Source organism: Balearica regulorum, chromosome 1 (assembly GCF_011004875.1).
Source record: "Balearica regulorum gibbericeps isolate bBalReg1 chromosome 1, bBalReg1.pri, whole genome shotgun sequence".
NCBI classification, from domain to species: Eukaryota; Metazoa; Chordata; class Aves; order Gruiformes; family Gruidae; genus Balearica; species Balearica regulorum.
This window is the reverse complement of record NC_046184.1, coordinates 69,267,640-69,288,652: the sequence shown is the minus strand read 5'-3', so window position 1 is coordinate 69,288,652 and position 21,013 is coordinate 69,267,640. Positions and strand designations below refer to the sequence as shown.

The window sequence follows — 21,013 nt, the reverse complement described above, 5'->3', positions numbered from 1 at the left end:
GCATTCTTATTTTAATAAGAACGTGCAGAGCGAAACGAACTGCCCCCTAGTCCAAGACCCTGCCTGCCTGCCGCCAGCAGTGGCATTTCTCACTCCGGCTTGATGCACATACTCTCACATTAAAGCAAACTGAACAGTTCCTCACCATGTGTCCGCCTCCTAATGCCTCCCACCTTGACCATGCACAAAAACACACATGTATTCATGCAAAGAGTTTTTGAGGGATTCTGAAGACTTAGTTAACTACAATTGGAGGTAAAAATACAGGTTCTGAGGAGTCACTCCTCCCCTAAGGTCCAATGAGTACTTTCCCAATTCTTTGCTTTCCCAGATTCTCTAAACAATTTTAATGCAGAAAAACTGACCACAAGTGCCTCAAATTCATTTTACTGTTCCAACAGCAACGGAAAACATATAGTCAACAGAGGAAATTCCACATTCATTGCAGGCATTGGAAGAACAGATGGTTGTGTGTCTTGGATTTCTCACCCAGACATTAATACTTATAAAACAGAAATCCATACCTAACTATAACATCTGGCCAAAGAATTCCATGTTTTACTCTAATCGTTTTGTCATTTTTTTCAAACATCCAAATAAGAAAAGCAGGAAAAACTAAGGTAGAGAGGAATTAAAAACAGCCATAAAGGACAAGGCAAAAAAAAAAGTCAGAAAACAACACAGAAGTGGTGGAAAAGCCATAGAACAGATTGAAAGGAAGTTTCAGATTAATCAACATGTTTTAGCTCTTTATATTAGGAACAGTCTGGATAACGAACAGTGGGATCGAATGCACCCTCAGCAAGTTTGCTGATGACACCAAGCTGTGTGGTGTGGTCGACACGCTGGAGGGAAGGGATGCCATCCAGAGGGACCTTGACAGGCTTGAGAGGTGGGCCCATATGAACCTCATGAAGTTCAACAAGGCCAAGAGTAATGTCCTGCACATGGATCAGTGCAATCTCAAGCACAACTACAGGCTGGGCAGAGAATCGATTGAAAGCAGCCCTGAGGAGAAGGACTTGAGGGTCTTGGTGGACAAGAAGCTCAACATGAGCCAGCAATGCACGCTTGCAGCCCAGAAAGCCAACTGTGTCCAGGGCTGCACCAAAAGAGGTGTGACCAGCAGGTCAAGGGAGGTGATTCTGCCCCTCTACTCCGCTCTTGTGAGACCCTACCTGAAGTCCTGCACCCAGCTCTGCGGGCCCTAGTACAAGAGAGACATGGAGCTGTTGGAGAGAGTCCAGAGGAGGGCCATGAAGACGATCAGAGGTCTGGAGCACCTCTCCTATGAGGACAGGCTGAGAAAGTTGGGGTTGTTCAGCCTGGAGAAAAGAAGGCTCTGGGGAGACCTTAGAGCAGCCTTCCAGTACCTGAAGAGAGCCTACAAGAAAGCTGGAGAGGGACTTTTTGCAAGGGCATATAGTGATAGGACAAGGGCTAACAGCTTTAAGCTAAAAGAGGGTAGATTTAGACTAGTTATTAGGAAGAAATATTAGGAAGAAATTCACTGTGAGGTGGTGAGGCACTGGAACAGGTTGCCCAGAGAGGTTGTGGATGCCCCCTCCCTGGAAGTGCTTAAGGCCAGGCTGGATGGGGCTTTGGGCAACGTAGTCTAGTGGAGGGTGTCCCTGCCCATGGCAGGGAGGTTGGAACTATATGATCTTTAATGTCCCTTCCAAAACAGACCATTCTAACTACTTCCAACGCGCTGTCAACTTGATGAATCAAATAATAATATTTAGGGCTTTAAGACAAAGTCTCAAAATTGAGTTCTCCATCACTTCAAAGAGTCATTCCTAAACAAGTAGTAGCCTATTCTTGGCCATCAGAATGGATGTCTAAATGAAAGGCATGCAAAAAACATGCAGAACAGCTACTTAACAGATACTGAAGGAGCTAGACAATTTACTAGTGTGAGACTCCAGTTACATTTAGAAGAAAAAAATTAAACCAAGTTTAAAGCAGTTAGAATGAGAAAAATGCTATATACAGGGAACAGAAGTGGGAACATCTCAAGAACGTTCCCAATTATGCAGGAAATGCCTTGAGACTAACAGAGAGAACCAAACCAAAGCACAATCTGCAAATGAAGCCTCAAGATCAAATATAATAATAAAAACCAGAGCAAGCAAAATAAAAGCATTGACCTGTCTAGCTATGCAAGATGTCTGGGCTAATTTCTAACCCTCCTCCTGCCTGCAAAGGAATTCAGATTAATAGCAGTAGAACTGGTTACGGAGGATAAACAGAACTATAACTGTGCTGTGGCATGGTTACCGTTTGAGTAGGTAGCTTGGCAAAGAAAAATTTATCTGTCAAACTAAAAGCTGCAAAAAGGAAAAGAGCTGGTGTAAAATTGGCTAAGCGTTCCTTCTTTAATCTTTAGCAACTGTAGTTTCTGAAACTCATTCAGTATTGAAAACAGAGGAGGACTCTTTCATGAAGATTACACTCTGGAAGCCCTGCCTCTTGCCACGTATTTCAAAATGCTTGAAATCCTTTACTAAAAAGATTCAGTTTAGTCTTTGCTATGGCTTGAAGTAGTGATTTATATAGGAAAGAACCAGTGTTGAAACTTTTGAGCAACGTCAACTTAAATCCTACATTTAAGTTGCCTCTTCCAGCCCAGTGCTCTAGAAGCAACATACCATGCTTCAGAAACATAAGGAATTATAGCAGAGGACAAGCGCAGCTTTTGCACAACACACAGTTACCCTTCATCCACTTCCACAGTGACACCTGGAAAAAATAACTGCTCAGAAGACTGTAGGATCCTTTAACAATAGATCTAGTCTTCAGACCAGATCACTAGATGCCATCACTACATCGTATCTTCACACTCCAGGTGTGAAAGATGACATTCACCAAAAAGCAAAAGCTCCCCAGCATGTTTCGGTTCTGGTTTGTTCAGTAGAGATCCACAGTTCTGAAAACAACACACTTCTCGCAATGCCTACACAGTGAATGGGAGCCCTTCCAGACAACCTGAACTGATCTGTCCTAAAAGAATCGGTCTGACAGATCATCCAGAGACATCCAGACACTACACTGTGGATCAAAGAACAAGTCTGTATATATAAAAAAGATTATTGTTCAAAATATAATTCCAAATCAACACAAAAAATGAAAGAAAAAAACAGTCAATCAAAACAAGCATGTTGATCCATATGCAACAGTGAGGCCTAACCCACAAAAATTCCAGCATGCTTAGCTCAGCACCTCTGCAGGGAGGAGGGAAAAAAAAAAAAAAAAAGAGAAAGAAAATGAGACCACAGCTTATTTAAATAGTGGTTTCCCTGGGAAAAGAATGAAGGAAAAAAGCTTTGGATGAAAAAAATTCATCACTTTAGTTGATATATTCTGAGAGGTAGTTTTACACTGAAACGAGAAGGCGGACTTAAGAACTTGAATGGAAGAAATATCTTCAGCTCCACATAGAAGAATGTCAGACTGGAAAAGCACTTCAGAATCACCGGTCTTCCTTTGACAGAAGCCCACAACACAGTAACTGAATTACTCATTTTGAATTGTGAATTACTGCTTTTGTTTACAAAAAGAAATAGAGAAATATTGACTCAGATACTGTAAATATCTCAGAAAAGGCCATTTTCAGGAATGAGTGGGATTGAAAGAGGACACGCAGCTTGAAAGACCAGATCAGAGGAAGGAGAGCTTTCCGCTACAGAAGCAAAATGGAAGAGAGTCCAGAAATTGTTTTAAGAGACTAAGACAAAGGCTTGTATGGGAGATATAATGGAGCAGAGGAAACAAGGCATTTGATACAGACCTCATAAGCCTCAAAGCAAGGGCAAGAAGGTTACTTCTGGTGTAAGAGATTCACTGCAAGAATACAGTGTCTTAAAAAGCTAAAGAGATCAAAATGATTACCAATTACTCCCTACAAAATAATTTCACCCTTCTCAATTCCTGCACCGTTGGAAGAATAAAAAGCTACACCTGTTGAAGCCTACTTTGCTTGTTACTCCTCCAACCCTGCTGTCACTTGTTTCATGTGGGCTGAGCTGCTCAACCAACCTGAGAACAGGAGTTCCAGCCAGACTGACATTTCCTCATGCAATCTGTCACATCCTAATCCACAGAAGAATTATACATTAGATAACAGGCAATGCAAGTCTACCAACGAATACAGTGAATATAATCCCTTGGATGAGGCTCTGCTATGTTTCAGTCCTCACCTGCAAAATCCTAGCATGCATCAAGCTGCGTTTACCGTGCATCATTCAAAAGACAAAAATACAACAGCGTTATGATGCTGCCCATAAGAACAGTTCACCAGCTGCCACCAAGATCTACTGCGTACCTGTTTGACTGTTGCAGGTCAGAGACTTGCCTTTTGCATTTAGAACTGTAGCCTTACAAAGTATTTTGCTGCATGTTTATAAACAAAACAGTAGGTGATCAATATTGCTACTGATTTCTAATGGAATAAAAACACAGGTCAAGAAACAATAGCACAGCCACAGACTGCCTTCTTTTTACAAATAACACCGTAGTTAAGTCCCACTTGAAAATGGATTCAATCTAGGGCTGGATGCAGATGCCAGCTACAGTTCAGTTTACCAAGCCTCACTTACCAGCTACAAACTTAATCATCCAGACCGCTGCTCTAGCAGAATACTTACTGCTCCTGGAGGATGATTTCAAAGCACACATGGTCTCAGTCAGCAAGTGCTCACCCAAGCACGAACAGGGAGATTTAGGGAGGAAACAAAATGGTAGCACCGGAGTTCAAATCATTTTTAGGGCAGCGTGCCACTGATATATTCACGGGTTTGGGTCATCCACCTGGTATCAATCTCTGCAACAGGTAACCACTCGCTTCGCTCTAATCTACTGCCTTACATCTGTATGGTGCTCTTTATCCAAATGTACCAAATTTCAAGGAGTTGCAGATCTACAAAACCACACCCCATATCAACAAGATGGAAAATATTCAAGCGCTCTGCAACCTTACCGGAAGGCTTGTGTGGGGATTTTGGATGAGACTCGCATGTGTGGACTAGTTTAACCTCGCAGCAATTTGTCTCTGAAAACACTTCACATAACAGGTAAGACTTTCCAAAGCACCCGATCACGATGGAAGATAAATTCTTCAGAGTACTTTTCCAACAATATACAATGGTATGACTATGAGATAGTTTTTAATAAACTGAGAACTACTGAGTTCAAATATGTCAATTCCTACTGGAAATGAATCAATACTGCATCCATTACTGATCCTCTAGTGGCACTCAATGGATAGAAATACTGGAAATTAAGACAGTCGTTTATGTAGGCTGTGGCTTATAGCTGACCTTAGAGGGAAATGTAATTAAGTGAACATTCTAGGCAAGCGGTTTGATTTTTCTTTTAGGAATAAAACCAAAAACTGCATGAGTTATCTACTGGAAAGATTCTTCATCTTTTCCAGCTCTAAACAATCTTACCACAATATTAAATTATGACAAACCCAGCTTTCATTAACAAACTTTCATTCACTTTCTTTTTTTAATTTGCCAAGCGCTATTTGGATTTGACAGCGAACAAGAGGCCAGATAGGTAGGGCAGAAGCCCTGCGCTCACCCTAAGTTTCAACAGCACCAGAAAAACGCAGAGCCAGAGCGGACAAACAGCCTGCGAGAGCGCAGCGTAAGCTACTCAGTTACTACGGCGATGAATGAGATATTTATATCTGGGCAGAAACGGCAAGGAGCAAAAAAGCCGAGATGAGTCAGCCGGCGGGGTCCGCGCGGGAGTCACAGCCTACGCGCTACAGCGGCAGGTGCGGGCCGGCAGGCCGCAGCCCCTGCGGCGGAGGAGCCGCCGGCTCTCCTTGCCACCGCCCTTCAGGAACTGTCGGGGGACGGAGGGGGCGCAGCCCCTCACTCCCACACCGCGGGGCGGGGCCCGGCCACCCGCTCCAGGGCGGCACCGGTCCCGCAGCCCAGGGACACGCTGGGGGCACCACTGCCACCACCGCCGGCCCTCGGGGCTGCCCCGGGCGCGGCAGGACGGAGGGACGCGTCCTTCAGCCGCAGTCACGGCGGGGGCGGGGGGGGCGCCAACGGCCACCGAGGGGCGTGGCCACGCCGCGCCCCGCCCCCGCGGGGAAGTTCTCCGGCCACCGACCCCGCGGAGAGCGGCCGCCTCCCCCCTCCCCTCACGGACAACGCGCGGGGGGGAGAGGGGGGAGAAGTGGAGGCGCGCGCGCGGCCGCCGAGCTGCCTAACGGCTGCGCCGTCCTCGTGCTCGCTCCCCACCCCCCCCCCACCAACTCCCGGCCGGCGGGGGCGCGAGGGGAAAATAAACCGATAAACCAATAGATCACGCGCCCGCTCCCACCCCCTTCCTCACCTGCGAGCGCCGCGGGGGAAGGAGGAGGAGGAGGAGGAGGGGAGGGGGGGCAGGCCGGCCCGCCGGGCGAGGAGCGACCGCTGCTCCGGGTCGGTCCGCCGGGGGGTGGTGGGCGCGCGCGGCGATGCGAGCTCTGCCCTAATTTGCCGCCGCCGCCGCCATGATGGAGGGGCGGGGAGGAGGGGAGGGTGAAGGGGGCATCACGTCACAGCAGTTTGTGTCACGCGTCACGGCCCGCGCCGAAGGGCGGGGCCCAGCAGGACGCCTCTCCCTCTACGTGACTTCCTGAGGGGGCGGGAAGAGGTGCGGCCGGCCCTTCCGCCTCGGAGGGGGTCAAGGGGACGGGAGGCGGCTCTGCCCCGCCTGGTGGGCCACCGGCGCGCAAGGAGGGGAGGAGGGAAGCCCCTCTCCGGGGCGGGCACCGGCCTGAACGGGTTATTCCGCGGTCAAAGGGACACGTACGAAAGAAAAACGCGAGTGGAGGATTCGTACTAACCCCTTCGCGGTTTCCTCGCGGATTTTGAGGAAAGGAATGGGTGGCACTGAGTTTCCGCGGCCCTAATCCAGGTTGGATGGCTCTAGGTGTGGGTTAGCTGCGTCAGAGTCCCAAACAGAAAGCGTCCCGTAAGGCTGGAGGGTGTGTGTGTCAGAATATACTTCTGATTGTTTTAATATTATTTAGATTGTAATAGTAGTAATAGTAATAATAGTAAAGTGTAATAGTGTTACAGTGTAAAGTGTTCTCAAGCCCCAAAATACAAGTTGATTCCCTGCGTTGTAACAATTGCAATTAAAAAAATACTAAAGTTACATACATATTTTTATAATAAACTTTTTTACATAGAAAAAAAGGCACAATAAAATTAACAACATTGAAATAAGCCAGGAAGAAGCACAGATATGACAAATAGCACATTTGACACTGATTTGTAAGGAACAGTTGTATTTTTTCGACTAAATGTACCTGCAGAATGAAAGCACAAGCTTCCTGCCAGCTAAAATGACCAAATACTATCACAGGTTATGAAGATTGCTTTACATTTTGCTGTAAAGAAAACAATGGAAGCAGTAACAGAGCTCCTGAAGAATCAGCACATCATTTGAAAATGGTCCTGAACATTCCTGCATCACAAAATGACAGAAAATAATGATGACAATGATAATGCTTTGAACCCCCACCATGTATTCCTACAGTGAAATGCTGGCGCCATGGCTGTTAATCATCAAAGCAGAACAGAACTGAGGGAACCACCACAAGACTTCCCGCAGCCACCTCCACCTGAAGGCCGTGGCCTCCCACCGCCAGCTGCATGGCCGTCCTTCCCCTCCGCTCAGCCAGCTCCTCCCTGCTTCCTGCTTTTCTCTTCGTGCTCCTTAGCGCTACCCACACGCCCCTCAGGTGCGGGTTTAAAAGGCTAGTTTGCCAGTCCAAACCTGGAAAAACTGTGAGATTTTGAAAACAGCGTTTCACAGCTTTATATGACTGACAGCTGAAAGTGACCTTGAGATACCGAAGCGTCCTCTGATGGGGAGCCCAAGGCATTGCCAAAAGAAATCTACTTGAGGACCTTATAAGCAAGTTTCTCTTCATGTTTAATTTCTGCTACAAGTTAAACACATCATGACATTTCTTGGGACGCAGTATTCCAGCCAAAGCCTTAAAAACACTACACACAAGGGAAAAATTATTTCCTCCCTTCACTGTCCCTGAACTCTTAGGCTGAACTCTGACGTCCGAGCCTGTCCCCTCAAGGCTCACCACCATGGCGGCAGCAGGCGGGGAGCGGCGGGCTGACCCAGCTGCCTCACTCCGGCTCGGCGTCAGGGGCAGCTGCAGCCTCTGGCACCGGCGAGAGGCGCGAAGGAAGGAAGCTTTCCCCCGACAGGAAAAGCGGCGTAGCGCAACCCCCTTGTCCCGTCTTGAAGGGGGCGAAAGACAACACATGTCCCCGACCACAAGATGGCAGTCTGCTACACGCAAGTATCAACCCTCATGACGCCAGCCAACATTCAGGTTTCTATTGGCCCGGAGGAGCAGGTGGGCGGGGCGGCGTGACACAGCGGCAGCAGCACCAGCTGTGACCCGAACCGGATTTGATTCCACTCGCGGTCGCCAACGGCCCTCACCGCCTTCCCTGGAGCTCCGCCGCCAACGCCGCCGCCATGGCGCTCAGTGATGCCGACGTCCAGAAGCAGGTAAGGCCGCGGGCCCCAGCCCGAACGTGAGCCTATGGCCCCAGGAGCGGGCAGCGTGGCGGCCCTGGTGCCGCTGCTAGGTCTGCCGCCTCCACACTGCGCTCGGCCCGGCCGCGGCCCGGCCTGGGGCCCGGTGGGGAGCTGACAGGACGGACCCAGCGTGAGGAGAGAGGCACTGAGGGCTGAGCCGGGGCAGCGGAGGCAACTTTCAGGCAGCTTCCTTGGCCTGAAACCGTGCTAGGTGTGGGGTTCAGGTGTGCCTGAGTCGAAGAGCCGTCTGGCTAGTAAGAGGCCAGTCGGAGCTGGAGGGGTAGTGACAGCTCTGAACCCCGCAACAGCAGAAGCAGCTGCAGCCAGCTGTGGCTGAATCACGTTCTAGTTGTGGAGTAGAGTCTCCTGCTCCGTGGGTGGAACAGTGGTGCTCTCCTATGAAAGCAAGCGTTGGTGAAGAGGAAAGATCTCTGGGAATCGTAGTGAGAAAGGGAAGTCTCTGAAGACTGGATCTCTGGGAGGATTGATTGGCCACCCATTGGGGAACTTTGTTGAAGCATTTTGATGACATATAATGCCAGATTATAATGAAAGGGATCATGAGTAGCCTTTATGCTATCTACAGTGTTTCATTGCACTTTAAGGCAGATAAAAGACAGTATTCACCTAGGGCTATGTATTTTAGATGTTGCTTTCCATCTCTTTTTTATTTTCTTACAGCTATAGTACATCTAATTAGCTGTAACTTAGCATTTGGGTAGGCTATTCAGCATTCTTGAATGCCTCTTTCACTTTTATATCCTAAGCAGAGTAGTGCAACCTGGGCTTCTCTTGTAATGGAAACTTACAACCCTGAGGTCTGACTGTGGACACTTCCTCTTGAGGCAGGACACTTTGTCCTTATTGACAGTAAACACTACCCTTGCCTAAAAAAGCTGCTTTGAGCTGGGTTGAAAATGGTGTGTCATGTTAAAGACTGCACGGATCCAGTTAGCGCTGGTCCGTGGAGTTTCCTGCAGGCAATGGGCAGATCAGCCAAGTTCCCTTTGTCCTTTGCATTGCAAGTGCTTCATGTCTCACTTTCTCATTCAGTAAACATAGTCTCTTGGCAAGGAAGCATCACATTGAAAGTAAAATCAGTAGGTTACCTTTCTGCAAAAAGGGAATTGTAACATTACATTCTCCTGCCTTTTATCTGCAAAGCTTGTTTGCTTTTTCCTGTCTGTTCCATGAAGAAAATAAAAATAAAACCAACTTTGGGGTGGTCTTGCTCAGCCGCCATGAACCTGGACTTCAAAGGTTAGTTCAGGATCTGTTGGTATACTAAACATATAATGCTAATAGCAGTTCACATCTGCAACTTCCCTGTCATTGTTTTACACTCTTAAGCCTAGGCTAATCCTGTTAACTGGAAAAGAGAATACTGCTGATGGCATGACAGTTCTGCATGTGTATAAATCCATTATGAACTTGCCAACTGGTCCTCTGAACTCTTAACGACTTGCCATGGTGCTTTCAGTAATTTCACTTTGCAAATCATCTCTAATTAAGATTTTTTTCCCATTGATAGACTTGTTTTATTCTGTCAAAGGTGTTTGATAGATTGTTCCATCTAATCTGGGTAGTCACTTCTAGCTAAAGCCAGTCTAACATCTATAACTTCCCATGGAAAGGATAATCACGCTACTACTGATGGGGAAAAAAACATCTCTTCCTTTCTATAGGAAATACTGCTATGCTAAAGTTATTAACTTCATTTAAAATTAGTCTCTCCTTTAAAAATGCATATTTTTGTCAGTGTTATTAAAACTAATCCTATTTATAGATGTGAAAGTCTCACTTAGGATCTCTTTTTCTATGACAAGCAAAAAGGGATTTTGGTACAAGAGATTTTGAAGGGAATAACGCTGTTCAGTCTTATGAGACATGGGGAAATGGATGCCATATCAGCTTGCTTCCATCTTATTCTTCTTTGTTATGCAGAGAACATTTCATGAACACCTGGAACTCTTTATTTTTCCAAAATTCAGAAACCAAACCAAACTGGAAGAAGTGACTCAGTAATGTAAGGGTTACTACTGCTATAAAGTTCTTAGTCTCCTTCGATAACAGGCTATTCAGCAAAATTATTTCCTTACTTTATATACCTCTCTTGTCCTTTCCGAGATGCAGGTAGATCTAAAGCTTGGTTTAACCAGTTGTCTAATCAGGAAATTGACGCTTTAGGTGGATGTGCACTTGGAAGCATTGCAAACTGGAATTAAAAATTGCTGATTTGATTTTGAGGATGTAGATATTATTGTTCACTTCTTCCACTGCATGTGCTTAAAATCTTCCACTTGTCTGTTCACTTCTGTTTTTTCATCTATATGGGTATAGTGCTGTTCTGCACAGTGGCTCAGTTTTCATGTTGGCACCTTTATCTCTTTAAAATACTTCATTTTAACCTGAGATTATATAAATAGAATATTTTGTGCAAGTTTATTCAGACCAGATTGTTTGCAAAATGTGTCTCATCACTAAGTGGAAGCAAAAATCGGTAGGTATTTATGGTCTGCTCAAGTATATGGTCCATTCCATCTGCCCTTGGAAATGACTGCAGTCTGATTGGGCATGAGTCCTTAGGGTCTGCCCCAAACGTGAACCTAAACTTAGGCCTGGTCACAGAAAGGCATGTGCTAAATAAGCAGAACTCAGTGTAATTGCTTTCCTTGTCTTTAAGCTGTTGGACATGTGCTTTATACTGTTTTAGGTGGTTTCAAAAAGGTTCTTCAGGTAGAATATATTTGTGCATACCGGGCTTTAAAGCAGCATGTGATCTAGTTGATGTGGTCTTGATCAACTAGCGCTGCTATCTGTCTCCTTCCCCAGCTCCTCCAAACTAATATGCAACTACTTTATAAAGTCCTTTTGAGTTGGACCATATAGTGGCATTTTTTAATGACCTTGTAAGTCTTTACAGAATTTATTACGTTTTTTTCAAGAAAGATTTCTCAGGTGCGTAAAGGAACTTCTGGTTGTACAGATCTGACCAGAGTGGTTAGCCCTTTGCTTTGCTTCACCAGTCATCTGGTGTGGAAAGTCCGGGTTCATTCAAATGCCATCTATGCCTGATATAGAGCAGGGTCTCTATGTTAATCTTATATGTTTCATGTAAATGTCATAACAAAGAGACTACTCTAATTTACTGTGTGAGGATACTGTTTTTTGTATAGTCACATATCTAAAGTATATTCTTCTAATGACAGCCAGTGAAACAGCATTACATAGAATTATTTGAAAAAAAAATTTATTGTAATCAATGTTAACGTGAATTGACTCTTTGACCTGTATACTCAATTTAATTTCCTTGAAAAACAACATTATATGAATTAGTAAATGGATATGGAGGGGCCTACTGTACAAATGAGGAATATATGCATACTTCCTCTCATCAGAGTCCTTTCCAACAGAAAGTATTTTCTTTTCTCTCTCTTGTTACAGATCAAGCATATGATGGCTTTCATTGAGCAGGAGGCCAATGAAAAGGCTGAAGAAATAGATGCAAAGGTAAAAATGGAAGTTCAGTGTTAGTAAGTGCAAAAGGAAAACTGTATCTGAGATCCTGTTTTTAATAGTTGCAGTCAGAGCAGTCCTAGAACACTTTTGTAAACTACAGCTTACTTCACATTTAGTTATTACATAGCAAAAAATGATGCTACCAAATTAAGTATTTGTTAGCTTTTGATAAATCAAAACAAGTCGGAGCTATTTTTTGGTCAAAGTTTTCTTAGTGGTTCTTAAATATAAATTTATTCATATGCAGGTTCACTCCTTTTTTTTTTTAAGCAATCAGGAGACCTGAGTGGTAATGTGAATAGACTGGATTAAGTAGAACACCTTCCCCCACTTCCTATATAAAACTTGACATCACTGAAGATTAAAGGAGTTCTCTGCATAATTATGAATTCTGCTAGGGTTTGTCATAACAAACTATTACTGGAAGGTTTAATTTTAATTTTTGCTTCACTTCCATAGCATATCAAGCAGAGACATTAGTAGTAAATTAAAGCAATAATACTAGTAATCTTGCACAAGCATTCATACATGTACCAAAATGAGAAAAAATGAAAGTTTAAACTGGTTGAATTATGTTGATGAAAGTTTGTTTGTAAGCAGGTTCGTAACTGTACCGAAACCTTTGTAGCCACCTGCAAACTTAATTCTGGATGTGGTTTAGTAGGTATGCTGGGGAACTAAAACATAAATTTATATTTAAGGTATGAGTTTAATTACTTGCAAGTTCTTCACTTAGGTTATGCCACAAGAGACTGAGTTTAATATTAACCTGGTGATAGAATATAGATGTTTACTAAATAAGGATTAATGGTGTCTTACAACCCTAACAATCTGCATTATACCATTACAGAAATATCTTACTGGTATTGGACTCAGCATATGTATTATTAATAATATTTAACCTCCCTTAAATGCTTAGATCTACACAAATATTTAACCAATACTAAAACAGGTATTCCTGATGATCTGCAAACAGAAGGCAGAAGCTGAGGTTGGATTCTCAGGTATAAATAGGAGAATTTGCCATGTGTTTTCACACGCTATCTGGCTAGGCTTTATAAAAAGTAATAGCTATACTGTCATTCTCCTTGTGTAAGAATTGCTTAAAGTAATGAAGTTTGTGGACACTGAGGACTGGGTAGCTTACTTTAGGTAGAATCTCTTATAGCCAGAAAAGAGACTGATTCTACAAAAACAAATCAGGCCCAAAGCTTAGATAAAATGAGTTTTGCTTAGAGTATGTAATATATAAATTTGGTAATTTTGTGCCTGAGGAATAAATACTGCAAGGAAACACGTGTCAGTCAATTGATAAAATAAGCTGTATCTTAGTTAGCAAGGTTCTAGTTCAACAGAACACATCCTGAACTCCCTTTGACTTGAGTGCTGGTTGAAATGTTTTATTTGTATGGAAACACAAATTGCATCATCCTAGCTTATCTATGAATGTGCTCTGAAAGCATGGCTGTTTCATTTTGATTCTGTTTTTTTCAGCCCATGGAATCAATTTCCACTTCAGTTATTTAATTTTTACTATAGGCAGAAGAAGAATTCAACATTGAGAAGGGTCGCCTTGTTCAGACGCAGAGGCTGAAAATCATGGAGTATTATGAAAAGAAGGAGAAACAAATTGAACAGCAAAAGAAAATGTAAGTTGGTTAGATTAGATGGCTGGCTTTAGAGCCTGAGTGCTCATTTTATTGCTAATTTTATACAAAACTGTTTTTCCCTGGAAAATAGGCAAATTGTAGCCAATGTATTTAGGTCTAATTATGAGTTTCTAGTTTTTCCTGGGGGGAAATTATGAAAGGTGAGCTGCAATAGTATAACTGTTAGTAAGTGTGGTGAAAGAATCTTTCATATTTTCTTTATGTAGTTAATGTCTAGAACTCTACCCTGGTCTGTTACTCTGGGACAAATATTCATGTCAGGTTTAGTTTTGGTGAGTCTTTACTGAAGGACAGGGTTCTGCATTGTAACCATTTGCACCAGTTCAGAAACAGATTCAAACAGGTAAACAGGCTTTGTTATTAAATGTTGTAGTGTTGTTATCCTTAAATGTAAAGTATACAGTTAAATGTTGCAGTTCTGTCAAACTCCGATGGATTGATTCAGTTTTATCATGCAACTTGCAGTCAGATGTCCAACCTGATGAATCAGGCAAGACTGAAGGTCCTCAAGGCAAGGGATGACCTTATTGCAGTGAGTATCTGTAGAAAAGACACAGAGGTTCTATCCTTACCATCGTTTAGGAAACGTTCTTAACCGTTCTTTAAAGAAAAATAGGATTTGTGATTGAGTGACATTTGCTTCAACATACAAAAATGGCTTTCCCAGCTGCCCTGAAAAGTCATTGAGGATTTAGTCCAGCTTCAGTAGTCTGCTTGAGCTTATTTTCACAGTTTCTATTACCTGCTGTTTTAGGGAAATACAGTTTCTCTACCAGGAACATTTCAGGCAGCAGTTTTATTTATCATTTGGATCATAGCTTATTTCTTTAAAGAGCAGGAACTCTCTCTTGCACGGATGGTAGAACTTTGAAGTTCTGTTTGCCTGAAACAACATTTATGCATTTAAATGTGTCATGGCTTAAAACACCGCTGACGGGGTTTGTCTGTCTCCTTTAGTGGCCCCTAGTATATGAAAAGGTTTGCTGCTTGTTCTAGTAGGTGACCAGTCTGTGTGGTGATGTATAGGGTGAGTGATCATTTATCAGAGCAGGCTACATGTAGTCTCAGTTCAGACTTACTATGTTTCTCTTACACCACGTGTAGTGTATTCTCATTCTACTCATTATACAGCTTGCAAGTTTTCTATTCTCTCCTGCCCGGTCTCAGAAACAGCTTGAGTTGTCCATATTCTGCTAGATGGTGCTGTTGAGCTATTGGGAAACCTGCGAGACCTGTAGAATTAAAAAATAAAAAAGGGGGTAATGTTGGTCAAGTTGATGTTACCATGAAAAAGGGGAGTTAGCAGAAGAAAATCACCAGTTTATTGATTCTTTAAACCTAGTTTCAAACTTTGTATTGTATTCACAGAGAGGAGGAAGGTGAGTGGCTACAGAGCTAACTGTATTGTGATAGTCTCTGCTGGGTAATCTCTTCCTCGTTTATCAGCTGACAACCTCATGCTTCTGAGTAATGCATAGCATTCTTCCTCATTTTAAACCATTTAAAATCACATGCTGCTAGCTCTTTCTTCCCTTATCAGATCTTTGGCCTCTTTCATGAGCAAGAGAGATGACCAGTTCCAGAAATACTGTGTTACTCTGGGGTAGACAGTATAACTAGGTTTGACTGTGATGTTAAATTGTGATAGTCTTATATCCTAGTACCGTGCAGTTTTCTTTTAAACAGTGAGGCAGGACACTAAAGAAAGGTCTATACTAAATCATACAATTTCTTTATTTGAAGTAATTATGATGGATCTGAAGTAATTATGAGCTGTGTTTGAATTGACTCAAATTTCTTAAAAATTCAATCTCATCTGATAACTGATTTGGTGAATAAAGATAATCAAACCCAGCTACTTCAGATTAAACATTAGCTCTCACTTTTAAATTTAGACTTGCATTTACTTGCAATGAAAAAATACCTAACTTGAATATTGTTTGATAAAAAGATAGATTAGATTTCTTTGCTTGACCAGAAAGCTGAAAAAAATAGTTATTTGGACAACTTTATCACTTTATGTTAGGCAATGATTTACAAAATATTTTAGTTTAGCTGTCTGAATTTAGTATTATACATACTATCCTTTTACTACTGAGGTCTCCCTTTTTCATGAAAAAAGAAACATTGTCAGGTTACAATGGGTTCAGATCAGGGCAAGGAGAAGGGAACTGTTTGGAAAGGATATTGTGCCATGCACAGAGATGAAGGTCTAGCTTGGATGAACACCAGCTGGAGTGTACATTTACGTGTTGGCAGGGTGTGATAGCTATAATAGGAGTACAGAAAGTTGGTAGGCATGAAACCAAATGCCAAACAGATGGGCTCTGCTGATCTGATTTCTTCTGGATGTAGGATTTGCTGAATGAGGCCAAGCAGAGACTTGCCAAGGTGGTGAAGGATACTGCCAGGTACCAGACACTGCTCGATGGACTAGTTCTACAGGTAAATGTTTCAGTTCTAACAAAAAAGATGATCACAGCCCCATTCTCCAAGTGTCTGTCTTCAAACATAACCTGCTGGAGGTTACAGTTGTATTGGAGTATAGATCGAATCTTGCTGGGTAATCTTTCAGTTTTCAACGTCAGTTCTGCTCTGTCTTTCAATCTTGGGTTCTGAACAGATCAGGCTGCAGCTTATTTTGAAGTGTAAAACCTGGTATACCAAGCAGCAGTTCCATTATAAGAAGAATTGCAGATGTGTGCACATACATTGCAACACGCACGTTTAGGATGCACACTTTAAGCTTCTGTAGTAATTATTGGATCAAATGCACCTTTGACAAAAGCTGTTTCTCAAAACCTGTAAGTTGATAGATAGCCACATTCAAAATCTTTTCAGCATTTGAGACTTATGTCCTGGCTTTGACAAATTTACTGTAGTATGGCATGCGTTTGTGACAGACATACAAAGCATAAATCAAAGGTTTGCTTCGCTAGAATACCATCCTCAAGCCCCAGAAATCGGGGACTAAAAATGTAATAAACTTTGGCTGGGGTCAGTCGTGCGACCACTAGTGCCACCTTCTGGTATAACTGGTCCTGTTGCTACAAACGCTCAGGAGCCTGCCACGACCTCTCCTGCTGCAGTTTGATGGCAGAATTTTCTTTAATAGTGTTTCCTACCAGCTTGTGATTCCAATTCAGTGTTGTTTCTTTGTCACACCTACATCTGGTATTGCTGTACGTCAAACAAACCTGTCTCACTCTTGCAAGCTGGCCACATCTGTCTGGGCTTGTTATATTTGACCCAGCGAGGGATCTGTATTCATCAGTACTCACAGTTGGACTAGATGATTGTTGTAGGTCCCTTCCAACTGGAACTAAACCTATTCTATTCTAATCGAATGTAATCTAATCTAATGTATTACTACAGGAACTGCAAGAGAGGAGTTACTAGAACAGGCATCTGAAACTACTGCACATCTTCTCCAAGAGCTGCATAGGAGAACATCAGCTTAGCTGCATGCTCAGTCAACTTAGACAGAAGTGATCCTTATGTATACATGTACATTGTCTGAGCACCTCAATCCTATGATTCATACATTTAGTTGCACTTGAGTTCCAAACTTGAAGCTAACAAAGAAACACATAATCTATAGTTGTAGGCTCTTTCCCAGATACTGATGCTGTCCTCCAGAATGTCTGCATGAGGTGAACTTGCAAGCAAAGAACTAAATAAAAGAGGCTGATATTGTCAGGTTTTTGTTTTCAAATTGATCAGTTCCTTTCCTTTCTTGGGGTCTAATAATTCTAAGACAATTAAAATGTTGACTTTCTGATACTGTAATGGTTATCTTATGCAGGGATTCTACCAGTTGCTTGAGCCCAGAATAGTTGTTCGATGCAGGAAACAGGATCTCCCTATGGTTAAGGTAAGACACCTAGAATAGTTCCACGGTACCCTGCTCCTGAAGGCTGGGGCCTGACTGCAAATATTTGCTGCTCAGATCCCATCTATGTGACATGAAAACAAGCTTTGGTTGCTGCACTTCTGCTGCAGATACAATGCAGGAGAACAAGTATGCTTTTCAAGTTGAGGATCATTTGCTTGCTTGGATATTACCTAGGAAACTTTAGACATTGCTACAATATTAAGAATAAAAATTGGTTTTGGCTCAAAAGCCATACTGAAATACATTTGCTTAATTAAAAAAAAAAAGAAAGAAAAAAAAGAGAGGCCTCAATCCCTTCATCTTATTACTACAAATGATTGAGTGACCAAACCCAAGTGGTGTGCTAGCATTTGTCAATGCTAATTAGAGGTTTATCTTGTGTCCTAGACTGCTGTACAGAAAAGCATTCCTGTCTACAAAAATGCCACAAAAAGGGATGTGGATGTTCACATTGACCAAGACAACTTCCTGCCAGAGGAAATGTAAGGAAAATGGGAATCTTTTATACAGAGCACTAACTTAATGCAACTTTTCAAGCCACAGCTCCTACTAGAGCAGTGTCATAAAATTGTGTATGGAATATCCTCACACTATGTCTGCTGCTCTTCTAGTGGAATTTGGCACTACTTTGTGTTAATCAAGCACAGACTCTGCAGTTTCCTCCAGACAAGCACTGTCTCAATTAAAAATGTTAATAAAAGTTCTGTGCAGCCTCCAGCCTGATTCACAGTACTGAAGCAGAGAATAACTGCAGGTAGAAACTTAACTATTGGTCTTTTAAAGATAGAGAATGTGGATGTAGCCATGCTTTCTATCTCAAGATGAAGCAAACTGAGTCATAAGGTGCTGCAGGATAATCGCTTGATGGGGTTTGTGTCTGCTATGTCTGCAAGGCTCTATTTCCATATAGTATAATAAAGAATGTGGCACAAAGCTGTATATTCTGATTGTCAGCCATCTTTATGTATGGGCCAGCAAATAACACTTTTAGCACTCTTCCTCACTTCCCAAAATCTGAAAGCTCTCTATTATTAATAATAAAATACGGACTCTGAAGTTACTTTGAAGTGACAAATTCCATAGCTCCACTTGCATTTAGATCATGCTAACAAGGACCCTTGTATGTAGCTGTGGTCTCTGATAACTCCAAAGATGCTTTGCACTGCTGCTTCACTGGATCACTTTGTGCTGATTCCTATTAAGACATGATCAAAAAAAGTTTGTTTTTAAAAAAATAAAAATCTTATCTATATATCTGACCTGCCTATAAGCGCTGATTTGGGATAATCTCTCTTGTCACATTCTGACTTTGATGTGTGTCACGGATTTCATGGATTATTTTTTCCCCTTTCTAGTGCTGGAGGTGTTGAAATCTATAACAGCGATGGTAAAATTAAAGTTTCCAATACCCTGGAAAGTCGACTGGACCTCGTAGCCCAGCAGGTGAGTTTCTCTAACAGCCAAGGTGAACAAGATATAATTGACTAGTTTTGTCTTGTAATTAAATCCTAGTGTTTCCAATGTGTTAACTGTCACAACAGTGTGTGGGATCAGATTTCAACATGGATGACCAGAAGTTATTTTTTTAATGGAAAGAAGCAAATTATCTACTGTTCGTGCTTCTCTCTGACAAACATGGCTTTTCCCAGACTGATGCCTTTTGAATTAAGCATGAGCGTAAAACTAGAAATTATGATACTGAAAGACTTTCTATGACTACAGTGCAGTCAAGATGTTGAAATGGGTATCTTGAATTACTGAAGCTAGCTTGAGTACTTGAAACTTTTCCTGAGGCCTATTATACCCTGGTGGAAAAAAATAGCTCTGGCATCTCTTGTGCTGCAGTATAGGCAATCCTTTATAGAGTAGCTGGCAATACGTGATCAGGTAAAGGCTTCAGAAAACTCAAATGAATTGACTTTTTAATTTTGAAGCCTAGCCTAGCTATCACACAGTGCCTGCAATGAGGAATGTACAGCAATTGTATTGCCCATTGCGTATAACTGATGTACTCTTTCTCAACAGATGATGCCAGAAATCAGAGTGGCTCTCTTTGGTGCTAATGCCAACAGGAAGTTTTTGGACTAAACCTCTATGAGAGAAGGTGGGATCTGTTCCACTGCCATACTGAAGGGGATGCAAAAGCATCTGCTGATGTAAAATCTTGAAATATAACATTACCTTGTCATCCAATATCTGTTCTTCAATGGAATAATTTTGCATACCTGCTGTGCTTAGCCTCTCTACTTGTGGTTAGAATGTATCGCTTGAAGGATGTGAAGACATACATATTCATCCAGCAGTGACACTAGAAAATGGAGGCATTTGGGCTCTTGGCTTTCCTTGCACTGTTGTGGCTCTATAGAGACAAGTGATCCCTTTAGGGTCACTTTCTTTGCTTTGGCCACATCTCTTTCAAGTTGTCTAATCTGTGAAGTAAATTACTGTGCTGCCGATGGGAAATACCTTTTCAGTTAAGGTCTTCAGTGTTATAGAGGGCATGCATTCCTTCCCAGGGTTAGTAGTTTAATTCCAGTTACTTGGTCAGGCATTTTTCTGTTCTGTATATGTGATTATAAAAAAAAAAAAAGCCTGAGCCTGTAAAACTTTATTTATTAAAATAAAAATATGTGTGTGTATGGAGTTCTTTGTAGCTTCTCTCTGGGTGATTGGCAGCTAACTTTGAAAAGTGAGCTTGTGTGTATAAGGACTTACTACTGGAGGGCTGTGTGTAATAACTCTTCCGAGAAGCTAGAATTTGAGTGCGTGAAGTACTGTTAAGCTATTTGCTTGAGTAACATTGGACTGTAGGCAAGCCTTTTGAATAGGACTCTAGGATGAGCTTCATTCTTCCTAAAAAATGGGTCAGTAGTTTTGCTCCCTCAATCCTCTTTCACAAGAGAGAACTAGAGTAATGTAACTGCACTATTTAGATATAACAAATACAATCCATTTCCAGTTACAAGTTTGTTGTGTCTGTGTGGGAGATCCAAACCATGCTCCTTTAGTAATTGTGTTTCGGGACTTGAGGAACAGCTGACTGTTAGAACTATTCTGTCTATTGTTAGTAACTTAAACTAAATAACAGTACTGTAACTATTAAGTTTTACTAACCCTTACTTCTCCTTTGCTTCTGCAGCAATGACTAGTATTGCCTCCACCTTTGATGGTGTAGGACAGAAAAATTCTTGAGGTGACTTTACACCTCTGCCAGAATACCTGACTCTTCACCTAGTGCTCAATTCTGAAACTTGTTTCATGGAAATAAGAAACTGCTCAAATGAATTACTGCTTGAATGTATTTTGAAATCGTCTTCTCCAAGTACTGCAGTGATTCAGGAATGGT

General features: G+C 42.3%; 2 protein-coding genes across 3 annotated transcripts in view; one reads left to right on the top strand and one right to left on the bottom strand.

Moving 5' to 3' along the window:
• The window catches only part of BCL2L13 (BCL2 like 13), a 40,956-nt gene extending 34,336 nt beyond the window's left edge, over positions 1-6,620 (bottom strand). Inside the window, exon 1 of one of the 2 annotated variants that reach the window (XM_075757082.1) lies at positions 6,358-6,620. The gene's annotated coding sequence lies outside the window, so the exon portion shown is untranslated. Of the gene's footprint in view, positions 1-5,586; positions 5,957-6,357 lie in introns of those variants that run through there. The other variant, XM_075757092.1, reaches the window with a different exon arrangement.
• A 1,776-nt stretch (positions 6,621-8,396) lies between these two features.
• Positions 8,397-20,310, top strand: ATP6V1E1 (ATPase H+ transporting V1 subunit E1). Its single transcript, XM_075757070.1, has 9 exons — positions 8,397-8,553; positions 12,028-12,093; positions 13,642-13,751; positions 14,238-14,304; positions 16,128-16,217; positions 17,578-17,646; positions 18,055-18,149; positions 19,023-19,110; positions 19,693-20,310. The coding sequence occupies exons 1-9, from the start codon at positions 8,521-8,523 to the stop codon at positions 19,753-19,755; spliced, it is 681 nt and encodes a 226-aa protein (XP_075613185.1). The 5' UTR covers positions 8,397-8,520; the 3' UTR covers positions 19,756-20,310.
• Positions 20,311-21,013: the final 703 nt, after the last annotated feature.